The sequence below is a fragment of the Cucumis sativus genome, chromosome 1 (genome assembly GCF_000004075.3).
Source record: "Cucumis sativus cultivar 9930 chromosome 1, Cucumber_9930_V3, whole genome shotgun sequence".
Taxonomy (NCBI): domain Eukaryota; kingdom Viridiplantae; phylum Streptophyta; class Magnoliopsida; order Cucurbitales; family Cucurbitaceae; genus Cucumis; species Cucumis sativus.
Window position 1 is genome coordinate 22069303 of NC_026655.2, and position 13725 is coordinate 22083027.

Here is a 13725-nt window from a genome sequence, read left to right on the forward strand (position 1 = left end):
TTCTCCTTTTCATTTATTTAACCTCTAATAATTATCTTTACAACGAAATCTTCAGTTTCACCAAAAAAAGTCTTACGTGGACGGAGATAATTGGTCTAACTTCTTCTACTTAATGAACATTATAATTCTAAACAATCTATTTTAAGTGAAACTAGTTTTAGCCTTTCATAATAAATATAAAGTATATAATCACATTTTTATTCTCTCACTTCTATTCTATTCTATTGAGGATTTACAAGATTCAAAATCCACATCAGTAACTTTTAATTCATCAATTTTGAACTTGTCTACATATTTGCTTTTATAATCTTTTTTACTGGCATGCTTAAAATTTTATCATTATTTTCTTGTCATATATATATACACACACACACATACATAAGTTGAAAACAATGACATACTTTAGGGACAAGAAACTATGGGTTTGGTCTTTAGAGCAAAGAAATTTTAGGCAAACGTGTGTATGCAAAATAAGTGAATAAATTATTATTATATTTGGGATCATTTTTAAAAATATGTAATAACGTTGATAATTATATAATTTGATTCTTTGAATCTTTGATAAAGAAAAGCATTGACCCAGAGGGTAAACTACCATTGACTACACAAAGGTAGTAATCAAAATTCTATTTTTTTCAAAAAAATAAAATTGTACGAAACACTCTTTTAGCTTTAACATTGTGATTTGTTTAAACTACATTGAATTAAGGTATAATTTACCATAAACTATAAACAATAGTTTAGCTAATTAATATAAGACCTTGGCTTGAAGAAGGAAACCCTAATTTCCCATGGCAGTTAGACCAAATTTAACCAACCAAATAACACTAATGAAGTTAATTTCTATGGGCAATTGATTAGGAAGAGGATTAAGAAAAATGTTAGAGCTAACTTTTATTTCTCCCTTTACCTCTTTTCTTTTAGGTGCATCTATTATTCCCTCTTTTAGTAGGTGTGGACTAAATTTTAATACATCAAAACACTTTACACTTATTATTTACATTTGTCTTCTTTCATAACTTACGTACTACTTTACACTTAAAGCATTCTTTTACCAATTGAATTTCGACTATTATTACTTCAACTAACTTGCTTTTAAAGGTAAGTGCTTAAAATGATATCATAATATATAGTTAACTAAAAGCATTCACTTTATAAACAAGGCAAACAATACTCATTGAACTTTGTCAATTTGTTGATTTAAATCTGGTTGAACAAATTCTAGTTGGTTTAGATGAGTTTGCTTGAATGTTGAACTGTATCCATGCATGATAGGATTTCATATTACCTAAGTTTATAATATGAATCCATGTAGATCTTGATGATTAATGATCAAATACCTATAATGAGAGAGGTGTGTGTTTCTCTATATATATTCATACAATTTAGTCATCTAAAATTATAATGAAAGACCTTGACATATAGTTTTTTCGAAGAGGGTCATTAACTTAAAAAAAAATGTTTATGAAATCAATCTCAAAGATAAGTTTCGAAACAAATTTACCATAATATTTAAATTGAAAGGGGAGTCAAACTTGTTCAAAAAAGACATGATATATAAATAATTCAATATCGTGGAAATAATTTTGGTTATAGAAAAAACATATAATCAAAGGCTTTATATCAAATTCTTCCAAAAAAAAGTAATTAACAGTTAAATATTTGAACTCTCAAAGTACATAGATGTAATAAAATCAACTTGTTGAATATTTTAAAAATAGTAAGTGAAGGTTTTTAATTTGGAAATTCCACTAAACACCCAAAAAGTTAATTCTGAAGTTTAAAATGGTAATGTATTTAATTTTATGAAAATGTGGATGGAAATATTGATAAAATAATGGTTTTTATGAAATAAATTATAAAAACAAAAAGAATATTTTAATTAGTAAGTAAACATTTATTGGTAGTAAACCAATTAAAGTATTTATTATTTATATTATAATCACATAAATACCATTTTGTTTAACTTTTTTATCCATATTTTATAGATTTTTTTAACGGTAGAAATAACAATTCACCTCTAAAATTGAAAATTAAACTAATGAAATTGGAAATGTCTCGAAAAGAAATTTAATACCATATTTGATATTTCTTCTAGGTCTTCTTTAAAGTTAACTAACCTTGTTTAATGCATGTTGTTCAATTTAACTTCAAACTCTATAGTACAATTTCATCTCAAAATTCTCTTTGAATTAAAAGGGTAAGTTGAATTAACTTCGTCAAACTTGAACCCTTTTAAAATTAATAGTATCGATCTATCTTTTTTTGGAATAAAAAATCACATCACAATTGTTTTAAGTTTTATTTAGTGAAATTATTTTAAATGATAAAATATTGTAAAATATAATAGTTTATTTGTAAATATATATTAAAAAAAGGTTAATTTTTCATAAATATATCAAATCATTAAAATATAATTTACTCGTTCATGTAATAAAATAAAAAAACTCATGAAACTAGTCATTTTTTAAAATATTATAGGTTTGCGCTTTCTTTTTATCGTATTTTTCTTCTTCTTCTACAATTTTTCTTCTCATTTCCATCATTTTTCTTTTTTTCTTCTGCAATTTTTTTTTAAATCATGATCTTTGTTTTCAATTAATCATAAATTGTGTATTTTTTTAGAGTGTTAATTAGTTCAAGATTGTGTACCATATTGGTACATGATATCGTTTGAATTTGGCTACCCAAATCTAAACGATCATGTAACCAAATGTAAATGTTAAAGGATTGTGTATAAAATATATACATACGCGATTGGACAATTAACTGCATGTTGACATAGGCGTTTTTTTGTACTTTTTATTGTAGACATGTGAACTTTTTCTATCTTCGAAATTGTTGTAAATAATTTGCTCGTTGGTTATATTTTCTAAAAAAACCCTAAAAAAAGTTATTTTAATTAACATAAAAGTTTAAAAAGTAAGCATTGATTACTCTCAAGTAAAAATGTGGAATATAAAAATATAAACTGAAACAATAAAAATATATCATTTGGAATTATAAGAATGAAGTAGAAACTAAAAGAATCAAAATGTATATTTCCAAAATTGAAGAAAAAGTGAAGAATTAGAATTAGTTTTCGTGTGCTTATTATTATTATTAATATTAGTAATTGCCAAAAAAACTTCTCTTTTCCAAAATTTCTCAACAACTCTTCCTAAATTCTTCCCCAATTTTTATATATATTTCTTTCTCACTTTATAAAATCAACTAATTTTCCCTCTTCCCTTCACTAAATTCACTTCCTCCTTCCAAATCCAATGGCTAACGACGACGTTTTCCCCTTCCTCCCTCTTTTCCTCTTTCTCATTCTCACTTACTTCATTTGGTTCCATTTCCTCGCCCGTAAACTCACCGGTCCAACCGTCTGGCCGCTCATTGGCAGCCTCCCGGCTCTCATCTCCAACCGCCGCAGCCTCCACGACTGGATCGCCGGGAACCTCCGCGCCACAGGCGGCGCTGCCACTTACCAAACTTGCACGGTAGCACTTCCCTTCATTGCTAAAAAACAAGGATTTTACACTGTCACCTGCCATCCTAGAAACATCGAGCACGTGCTTCGAACCCGGTTCGAAAATTACCCGAAAGGACCGGATTGGCAAGCGGCTTTTCACGATTTGTTAGGCCAAGGGATTTTCAATAGCGACGGAGAAATTTGGCTGATTCAACGGAAGACGGCGGCGCTTGAGTTCACCACGAGGACCCTCCGGCAAGCGATGGACCGGTGGGTGAATAGGACGATAAGGACACGGTTGTGGTGTATATTGGAGAAAGCGGCGGAGTATAAGACGGCGGTGGATTTACAGGATTTGTTACTCCGATTAACATTTGATAATATTTGTGGACTGACTTTTGGGAAAGACCCACAAACATTGTCGCCGGAGTTGCCGGCTAACCCGTTTGCTTTGGCGTTTGATACCGCCACTGAAGCCACTCTTCAGCGCCTTCTTTACCCTGGTCTTTTATGGAGGTTTTTACTAAGCTTAAATGACCTAATAATTATTTTCTTAAAATTTTCAATTTTCAAAATAGAGGTCTTAAAATATATAAAAATGTTAAATTTAAATCAGTTTGAGGTTCAATTTTAATATTTATCGAATTTTAGGACATAATTTTTTATAGTTGTTACTGATTTTTTTTAAAAATTAGCAAATTATAATTTTATGTTTATAATATTTGTCCCTTTTCCACTAAGCTTGGAAAAAGGAAAATAACCACCACCCTTAAAATGAAATAAACTTAATTAATTATTATCACGATTTTTTTTTTTGCGTATTATCATTGTTATAGAATGTCAAGTGAAATTTTAAAAACGTTTTTTTTTTTATTTGATTAAAATTTCAATTTTTACTAAAAAGAAATAAACAAACTTAAAAAAAAAACAGAAAATAAAATAATCATCAAAGAAAACATTATTTATTAAATTAAGAAATACTTAAATATAATTTATTTACTTCTACTACTTTCAAACTCTTCGATATACTTAAAGAATATTCATGAATGCTAACTTTTTCTTCTTCTTCTTCTTCTTCTCTTTTTTTTCGTAAGGTTGGAGAAGGTTTTGGGCATTGGAATGGAAAGAAGGTTGAAGAAGAGTTTGAAAGTAGTTGAAGAATACATAAACGACGCCGTTGCAGCCCGTAATAAAGAATCTCCCTCCGACGACTTATTATCCCGCTTCATGAAGAAACGCGACGACGACCGCTTCTCCTCCGCCGTCCTCCACCGTATTGCCTTAAACTTCGTCCTCGCCGGTCGTGACACCTCTTCCGTGGCGCTCACCTGGTTCTTTTGGCTCGTAATGAACCACCCACACGTGGAGGAAAAAATCCTCTCTGAAATCTCGACCGTCCTCCGCCAGACACGTGGCGACGACATCCGCCGTTGGATCGAAGAGCCGTTGGTATTCGACGAAGCCGATAAATTGGTGTACTTAAAAGCCGCGTTGGCTGAAACGCTGCGTTTATACCCTTCCGTACCGGAGGATTTCAAGTATGTCGTGGCTGATGACGTGTTACCAGATGGTACTTTCGTGCCAGCTGGTTCGACCGTGACGTATTCGATTTATTCTGTTGGGAGGATGAAGAGTATTTGGGGGGAGGATTGTACGGAGTTTAAACCGGACCGGTGGTTGTCTCCGACCGGAGACCGATTCGAGGGGCCTAAAGATGCTTATAAGTTTGTGGCGTTTAACGCTGGACCGAGGACTTGTTTGGGCAAGGATTTAGCTTATTTGCAAATGAAGTCCGTTGCCTCGGCCGTACTCCTTCGGTATCGGCTATCTCCAGTTCCCGGCCACCGGGTGGAACAGAAAATGTCTCTTACTCTTTTTATGAAGAATGGACTTCGGGTTTATTTACATCCTCGTCGGCTCGGCTAAGAGGAGTGTTTTCGTCATTTCATTGGAATTCCTATTTCTGTTTTCTCATAATATTTGCTTTTCAGTGTACGTTAAAAAAAAAAGGGTTTGGTTCGTTTTTTTTTAAACTGCACAGGGTAAATGTGTCATTTTGTTTGTGGTCATGAGGGGTATAATTGTCAATGTGTTTGTCCATTTTGTTTTAGTTTTTTGTTGGTGGTTAAATTGGGGAGTGGAAGTGTTTGTAATTTGTTGTATTTGGTAAATTGGTGGATCTTACATATACATACATAAAATTTATATTAATGCCAAATTATATTAAGTGAAAGAAGACTTTATGTATATTTTTATTTTGTGTATTTTCTCAATTAATTATATCTGACGTTGCAAGCATATAAATTGTACGAGTGTATTACCAAATACCATGTGCCTCCCATCCAAATATTTTTTAATTTTAAATTAGTTTAATTTAGGTTAGAGTGTATTTATTGTTGAATAAGCTTTACTTAATTAGATTAACAATGACAAAAGGTTGGTAAGTGTTGTTGAAAAAATTACTTAGTCAAGTGTTTAAGTAGATGAAGTCGATATAATTATATATTTTATTATTTCATTTAAACTTTAAATTTTCAAATTTAGTGTTTAATAAATTACTACGACAAATTTAGAACAAATAAAGTTTAAAATATAGACAACAATAGAAAGTTTAAAAAATTATCTATTGAACTTAGTTTTTAAAATTTTGAATAAAAAAATTATTAAATGTAACATGAATATAACTTAATTGATATAGTGGTAAAATGACAACATGAATATAACTCAACGAACATAGTGGGTTATACTAATCAACTTTGAGATTAGAGATTCCACTTTTACACTACACACTTTAATATAATGCCTTTGCAATAAAAAATGTTTAAACATAATCTTAAATTTAAAAATTATAATTAAGAAATAATTTGTTATAATTCATATAAAATATAAAAACGTAGATTAAATCCCGTGGCTAATTAAGAGAAAGAAAACTATGATAATTATGTGAATCATTGTTGCTTTCTCCTACAATATTTAATTTTATTTTTTTAGTACAAATGGGGGCGGAGAGAGATCATTTCTCTATCTTACAATATTTTTTTGTTATATATAGATAATAAAAAAATAGTTAAAATTAGAAGGAGACTAGTTGCCTACTTGGTCTCTCAAACTTCCATTTTTTCACGAAAACATATGTTCAACCATTAGAGATCGGTTGCTTTGTGATATCATGATTGAGTTGATATGTGACATGGATATTATTATAATGAGCAACAATGACTTTTTTTTTTTTTTGAGAAGAAGCTATATTTGGGAAATGCATGAAAGTATTCTCATTTTTATATTTTATGTAATTGTTTATTGTTAAATAAAATAGTGTAACTCACACTCAAAAATTAAGAAATAGAATATATAATATATTAAAAGTTGATTTTGTATACTTATTCATATATTGTATTTAGAAAACGATGTTTCACATTCCAATATACTTAAATGACATAATTGCAATGAAATAAAATTTGAAATTATATATTTGTCTAAAAATGTTTTCCAAAGATTCCGATTTTTTAATATATAGATAGAATTCTTTGAACTATGGAATGATTAATTATTATTTGCTGAAACAATTTCACGTACCTCATTTATTCATACATAATAATTATTTGATTTTACTACATTTGTTTCTCAAAGTATCCTTTTAAAATATTAAATTTTAGATAATTAACGAACGTATCTTTAACTCATTTATTCGAAGCTCTTTATTATTTACCTTGTTTTCATTTACCCAAAAACAATTTAACATATAGTTATGATTATAAATAATGGATTTCTACTCATTTTCATTTATGTTCAAAGGATTAGATATTCAAACAAATAATAATAATAATTAAATCATAACGAACATAACTCAATTGACATTGTCAAAAGGTCTATAATTCAAATGTCTACTCAAATTGGTCTCAACGGCCTAAAAACTATGGCCACCTTTTGCTTATTATGAAATCAATGTGAAAATATACAATGGACAAATGATTTATTTATAAATATTTACTAAAATCACCAGAAAAAAGAAAAAAGAAAGAAAGAAAGAAAAAACTTCTCATTTTTCTAAGGACGAAAACCCCCCAAAGAGAATCTACTATACAGTGGGCTCTGCTTTCTGTAGCAAGATATTTCCAATGGTAATTTTGAGCAGCAAATTTTCCAAGAATTAGTTGGGAAAAATGAGGGGTTTTGTGTAGTGAAAAAGGTCAAAGATTCATCTAGAAGGTTAGTCCAATATTTTCTCACCAGTTGAGAAGAGATTCCAAACCACTGTTCCAACCAAGTATAACCCAACTGAAACCTTGAAAACATCATCCCATGAACCTGAAAATATTTTCAATATATGATCTCATTTCATATTTCTATTAGAATTGGAAGGGTTTTATTTCAAAGGTTGTTGTAAGGAGAAACTAATCTTATGAAGAAAAAATATATGTATATTGCGAAGTTTAGGTTATGTTTAATCGCTATTTGGTTTTTGATTTCTAGCTTTTGAAATTTGTTTCTGTCTTCTCACTGTTTCTTTACATCAGGTTTTTAGATTTTATACAAATTATTTGAGTTCACATTGACATTCCAAAAACAAGTTTTTAAAAACTTTAAAAATATCCCTATGAAATGGATGACTAAACAAAGAAACTGAAAAGCAGGAGTACTGTTTATAAGCTTACTTTTCAAACCCTTAAAATAGTTATCAAACTCTTAGGTGATGAGATGCCAAAAGTGTTAAATGCCTATCCTTTAAAATGGTGTTTATTTTCTAACCGTTTCTTTACGAAGAATTTCTATCTTTCTTAAGTTATTTGAGTTCTAAGTGAAATCCTACCAAAAAACAAAGTTTTTGAAACTTATTCTTTTAGTTTTCAAAACTTGGCATAAATTTTGAAATCATTGTTCGAAAATAAATAACAAGACAAAAACAAAGTTTTTCATATGTTTGAGTTGATTAATGAATTGATTAAACAATCTTATGGCTGGATGAAGCTATTTTTGTAGGTAATGATTTTTTTCTTTTATCATGATGAGAGTTGCCATGATTTTTCATGAATTTGTAGCTAGGTTTGAAAATTTTCATGATTTGATTTGAAAGTGTTTGCATGTTACTTTTAAGCATTTTATTCGTGAAGTTTTGTGCCATATATTTAGTCAATTCTCATGATAATTTTGTAAAGAGTTTTGATGAGATCTTGATTTCACTACTTACCCAAGTTTGAAGTCAAACATGGATAAATTTGAAAGTTAAACAAGTGTTCAAGAACAAGAGTACAAATCTTTATTATTTCTTCTTAATTAGAACTAGTTATTATTGAAAGAAGTAGGACTAACCGTGTTGCAAGATGTAACCTGTAGCCGCTGTCCCAAAGACACCTGCTAGAACTCCAGCTGTGTTTGATAGACCAAGTAACACTCCCTGAACAGATATGATTGCATCAACTACAAGCTCTTTCCAATCGAAAATCAATGACAAGTACTCGAACGAATAACTTGGAGCCGAAAACTCACAGAATATCGGGGTGCAATATCTTGGTGGTTTGAATATAGACCGGATTGAGAGAATGCATCAGTTCCCTATTCAAGTCGGCGTATCAAAGAAAATATTGTATGTTTTCCAAGAATTTAACATAAAGATATGGAAAGCACATTTCAAAATGGAAAGCCAACCTGGCTGCAGGCCATGCACAAAACCGCCATCGCCGGAGAATCAACATGGCTCAATTGGGTCAAGAAGAATGCAGGGCCAAGAAATCCAATACTTTGCATAATCTGAAAAGTAAAAAGTTTAAGAAAATGTTCTTCAAGCAGCAGAATAAGAGGTTCTTTCAATCTATGAGGTTGCATAATGGCTTATAAACTTAAGTTTTAAAATTTTCTTGTAATTTAACAAGATCTCAAGTAATGAACTTATGTTGAAATTTTCTGCAGGGACATTTTCTTCATCATTTGTTAGATCTCATGCCAATTCTCTATGACAAGTGAGTGTTACGAATGTATATTGAAAATTAAATATACCCTAACTTGTCAACTTAAGCTTTTTGACTTAGAACGTGAACAAATATGTCTAATAGAAACATTACTTATTACCTTTCGGACAGTAGTCACTGAAAGGCCTCTGCTCACAAGTGTGTCGGCGATCCAGCCTCCAAGGTTTGCAGAAAATGCCATTGTTAGCCAGGGAAGAACACAAAGAAGACCGGATTCTGTGAGATTGAACTTCAGGACCTAAGTGATATGTAAAGATTCGAAATCAAGATTTACATATCTTCAACACCATGGAAGCAAATATTCACAATGTCCATAGTACAGATTCACATATAATTTTATGCCAATCATTCCTATGCTTTGTTTCATTTGCAATCTTCGTGTTGGTTGAACCTTGTCTGTACTTTAATGCATTTCAATGAAAGATGTATACATGTCTTTTCATTTTTTCAAGAGGCAGTAAATTGACAGGTTATTGATAGAGCTGTTCTAATAAAATATTGCAATGAAATAATAAAAAGACTTACCTGGTGATAGTATGTTGGCATCCAAGTCAATAGAATAAATGTCCCCAATTGTGACAAAAATGAGAAACTATGAGAGCCCAAACTGGTGGTTTGGACAAGATCGTTCCCCAAGGTATGCTTTTAACAGGCTCCTTGGAAACACTATTTGCAAAAATCAGCTTCTTTTCTTGTGGCCTCAGTTGAGGATCATCAAGTGGAGAACTGTGTGCCTATAGCCATGACTCGAAATCAATGACGTGACATTGACATGTTTCCAAGAGAATTTTTGGAATCAAGACAGACCTTTTATAGGTTATTCAACAATAAACAAAAGGATTTAGACTGAGTTATATTTCGTTGGTAGCAGAGTTAGACACCTTATTTAGCCACACAGCGAACCAGACTGCGCCGAGGGAGCCAAATGAGAAGAAAACTGATGGCCATCCATACTGATGTATCAAAAATGGTGAAAAGGCAAGGCCTGTTACTGAACCAAGGTACATTCCACTATAAACAAGTGCTAATGATCTGCTTCTTTCAGCTACAGGAACCCATTTGGAGAGTATATTGTTCATGGCAGGCATTGCAACACCCTGGAAATAAGTGAACACCTAAGCTAATGTCTATGGAGGACAAATTTTCAACTTTTTTATTCAAGCTTTCATAGATAAAGAGAAAAGATATACAAGGCCCAAAGGCATACAAAACACAAGCCAAAGAACCAAAATAATAAAAGAAAAGAAAAATCAGGGAAATAAATCAGAGAAATAACTCAACTTTATTTCCAGCACCCTACTACTACATTTCTTTCCTTGTAACTTGTAAGTAATAGCAGGGAAAAAAAGGATGGGTTCAAGAGCTTTGTTTTTTTAAAAAAATTATAGAAACAAGTCAACAACTTTTTCATTGAGAATTAAATGAAAGAATATAAGAGTGTACAAAAAAAAATACAAGTCAGCCAAAACCCCTCTTTAGAAGGGGAGCAACTACATAAGATATTGCCTAAGATAAAACGTACATGAAAGATTAAATATACCCTTATCTTTAGCTTTCGCAAGGTCAAGAATAGTTTAAGCTAAAAGAGTAGATCCTAAGTTTGAACCTTTGCAGTATCATTTCCATCCCAATCGATACTGAATTACTGATAGCTCATGTAGTGAGTTTGATGTGTTCAATTTTAATATTTGAGCTCACAAGTGAGATAGAATGTTAAGTACACATTTAGAAGATTAGACATACCCTAGTTTATTGTTTAAATTTTTGGGTCTAGTAGTGAGATGTAATGAGACAAACCTCACCGATCCCCATGAATGCACGAACAACAAGCAAAAATGGCAGACCAATTTTAGCTGCTACAGGTGTGAGAACTGTGGCAACTGACCACCATATCACACCAAATCCCAGAACCAGCTTTCCCCCAACTGTATCTGCCCATATCCCACCAGCAATCTGTCATCAACCGTAGCTACATGTTAGAAATGGAGGAAGAAAATAAAACACTGGTTTCTCCTTTTGGGGAAGAAGGATTCTTTTGAAATTTGAGATGGTGTTTCCTTTGCTGAGATACACAGTTCAATGGACGAAGATATAAACACGTTGATGAGAAAAAATTGATGTGATTTTTATAGATGGTAGGGTGAAAGTAAATTTAATGTAACATGATCTAATACTCTCTTTTACTTGTGGGCTTGAGATATATAAAAGATGCAACAAGTAAAATTAATATTGCAAAGGAAATAACATCTTAGGAGTTTGATCACATACATTTTTTATCATTTGCTTTGATACCATGTTAAATCATTGATTGATCTAAAAGCTTAAGTTGATAGGTAAAGATAATTAAATTTAGTATTATGTTATATAAAAGGATAAATTAACTTTCATCATGTGATTGAGGCAAAATATATTGTTTCAATCCACAACATTGTTTAGCTTCATTTTTACATGTACATAAGAAGAGACTCTTGGGTCAGTCATTGAGAGCATTAGAACAATAAAAAGCGGTCATTTTTTGTGATTACCTGAGTGAGGAGATATCCCCAGAAAAATGAAGATTGTATCAAACCAACAGTTTGTGGATTCCAATTGTACTCTGCTGACATTGGAAGTATAGCGATGCTCATATTTACCTACATAGATTGAACAAACAGATGTGTTTTATAAAAATCAATATGCCCCACAAAATCACACTTTCACTCTTAGTTTTATGTTTCTTAAACTTGAACTTGTTCTACTTACAATTTTGAATTAGGAATCAAATATCTAGAACAATAACAGATTTGTAGGATTACAAAACAAAAGAAATAAATGAGTTTCTTATTTAAGAGCATCGTGAGAAAAATACTAAAAAAGTGCTAAAATTCTATCTAAAGAAGAAAATACATTATTTTCCTTAAAAAAATAAAAATACATAGTCAACCATTACAAACCACTTAGAAAAATTAGTCTATAAGTCGAATAGTTTACTATTGGACTTATAGTTTTTTTTCAATTACTTAAGAAGTCAATTCAAATAGACCTAAGTATATATTAATAATAGGTTCGCTTTTTAGAAATAATAATTTAAAAAAGAAAAACATTTTACTTCTCTTGTCGCAAAATATTTTAATCTTATTTTGATTCTCGTTGGAAATGATAAGTCTAACCTAATTGAGATTGTGATTACATTTTCAATATTTTATCTTAGCTAACTAACTTTCATCAATATACATTTGGTCTTTCTTAACTAGTTTACAACTACAAGAAATGTAATTCCTATTAAATACAATAAGAAAGAAGTAGGCAAGTAACAGATCACCAAATCTAAAATAAAATATTACTTGCAATATATAGCAAGTCTCTAGACCATTTGACTAAAACCCAATGAACAGTACAAAAAATTCAAGTCATCAAAACTAAGACGTAAGTTATGTAAATTAATTAACAACAATAATCTTAACTCTACACTACAATTTATAATTAATAATGTTAATTGCAAAGCCATTAAATAATTGGATTAATTCAGAGCTCACTCACCCTATCCATATTGCAAAGAAGGAAAGCGGAGAAACACAAGCTGACGATAAGCCATCGTTTAGGGAACTGTTTCCACCATGGAAGTTCATCACCGAGCTCGTCTTCTTCTTCATCGTCGTCGAGCACCGATTTGTCGATTGAGCTGTTAAACTTCACCGAGTTCGGAGGTTTGATGGATACGTCGTATGGGTTGGACTTGAGGTCGGTCCAAAGCCTCCAATTTCCCCTTCCGCCAGAATGTCGTCGAGCAGAAATCTGGAAAACGAAGCATCGATCCTCAGGAAGAACAGTGAGATGAAAACGTGAGGGGAATTTGGGCCTCCGTTCTGTAAGGGAGAATTTCTTGAAAGAATCAGAGGGATTTGGAGGGGTTGGGGAGAAAGAGTAAAGAAGAGCTCCGGCGGCCATGAGGGAGTTCATCAGTTTGAAAGGCAGTGGCAGAAAGGACTGATTTTAGAGGGAGAGAGATTGAAAGATATTAATTGGCAAATGGTACAAGACTTGACACGTGGCATTTTGCTTAGAACAGATTGGGTTCTCTCCCCCAAATATCATGCAATTAACTCCAAACTTTCTTTTTCTTTAATTCAAGCATTTCGTTTAAAAGCGTCTGTAATATAATATTTGACTAAATATTTACGAAATATATTCACTCTACAATTTGTTTTATAAATATTTGAGGTTTGTTTTTCTTTTCATTCTCTTTTTTTATCCTTTCTACAATTTTACTTTTATATTTTTTTTTATTAAACCTAAACAACCAAGTAAGAAATGATTGATCAA

General features: G+C 31.2%; 2 protein-coding genes across 2 annotated transcripts; one reads left to right on the top strand and one right to left on the bottom strand.

Moving 5' to 3' along the window:
* The first annotated feature begins 3225 nt into the window (after positions 1-3225).
* On the top strand, positions 3226-5704 carry LOC101214516 (cytochrome P450 86A1). The gene is made up of 2 exons (XM_004150579.3): positions 3226-3973; positions 4552-5704. Exons 1-2 carry the CDS (start codon positions 3264-3266, stop codon positions 5381-5383), a joined length of 1542 nt encoding a protein of 513 aa, XP_004150627.2. The 5' UTR covers positions 3226-3263; the 3' UTR covers positions 5384-5704.
* A 1596-nt stretch (positions 5705-7300) lies between these two features.
* Positions 7301-13402, bottom strand: LOC101217467 (sodium-dependent phosphate transport protein 1, chloroplastic). Its single transcript, XM_031880356.1, is given in 11 exon segments — positions 7301-7765; positions 8768-8852; positions 8945-9010; positions 9104-9205; positions 9524-9661; positions 9949-9989; positions 9992-10157; positions 10305-10520; positions 11221-11376; positions 11949-12056; positions 12943-13402. Coding segments are annotated over 11 exon segments (1596 nt in total). The 5' UTR covers positions 13363-13402; the 3' UTR covers positions 7301-7667.
* Positions 13403-13725: the final 323 nt, after the last annotated feature.

Coding starts and splice junctions, on each gene's coding strand:
- LOC101214516 (XM_004150579.3), top strand. CDS start 3,264: ATGGCTAACGACGACGTTTTCCCCTTCCTCCCTCTTTTCCTCTTTCTC. Junction 3,974..4,551: donor TACCCTGGTCTTTTATGGAG/GTTTTTACTAAG, acceptor TTTTTTCGTAAG/GTTGGAGAAGGTTTTGGGCA.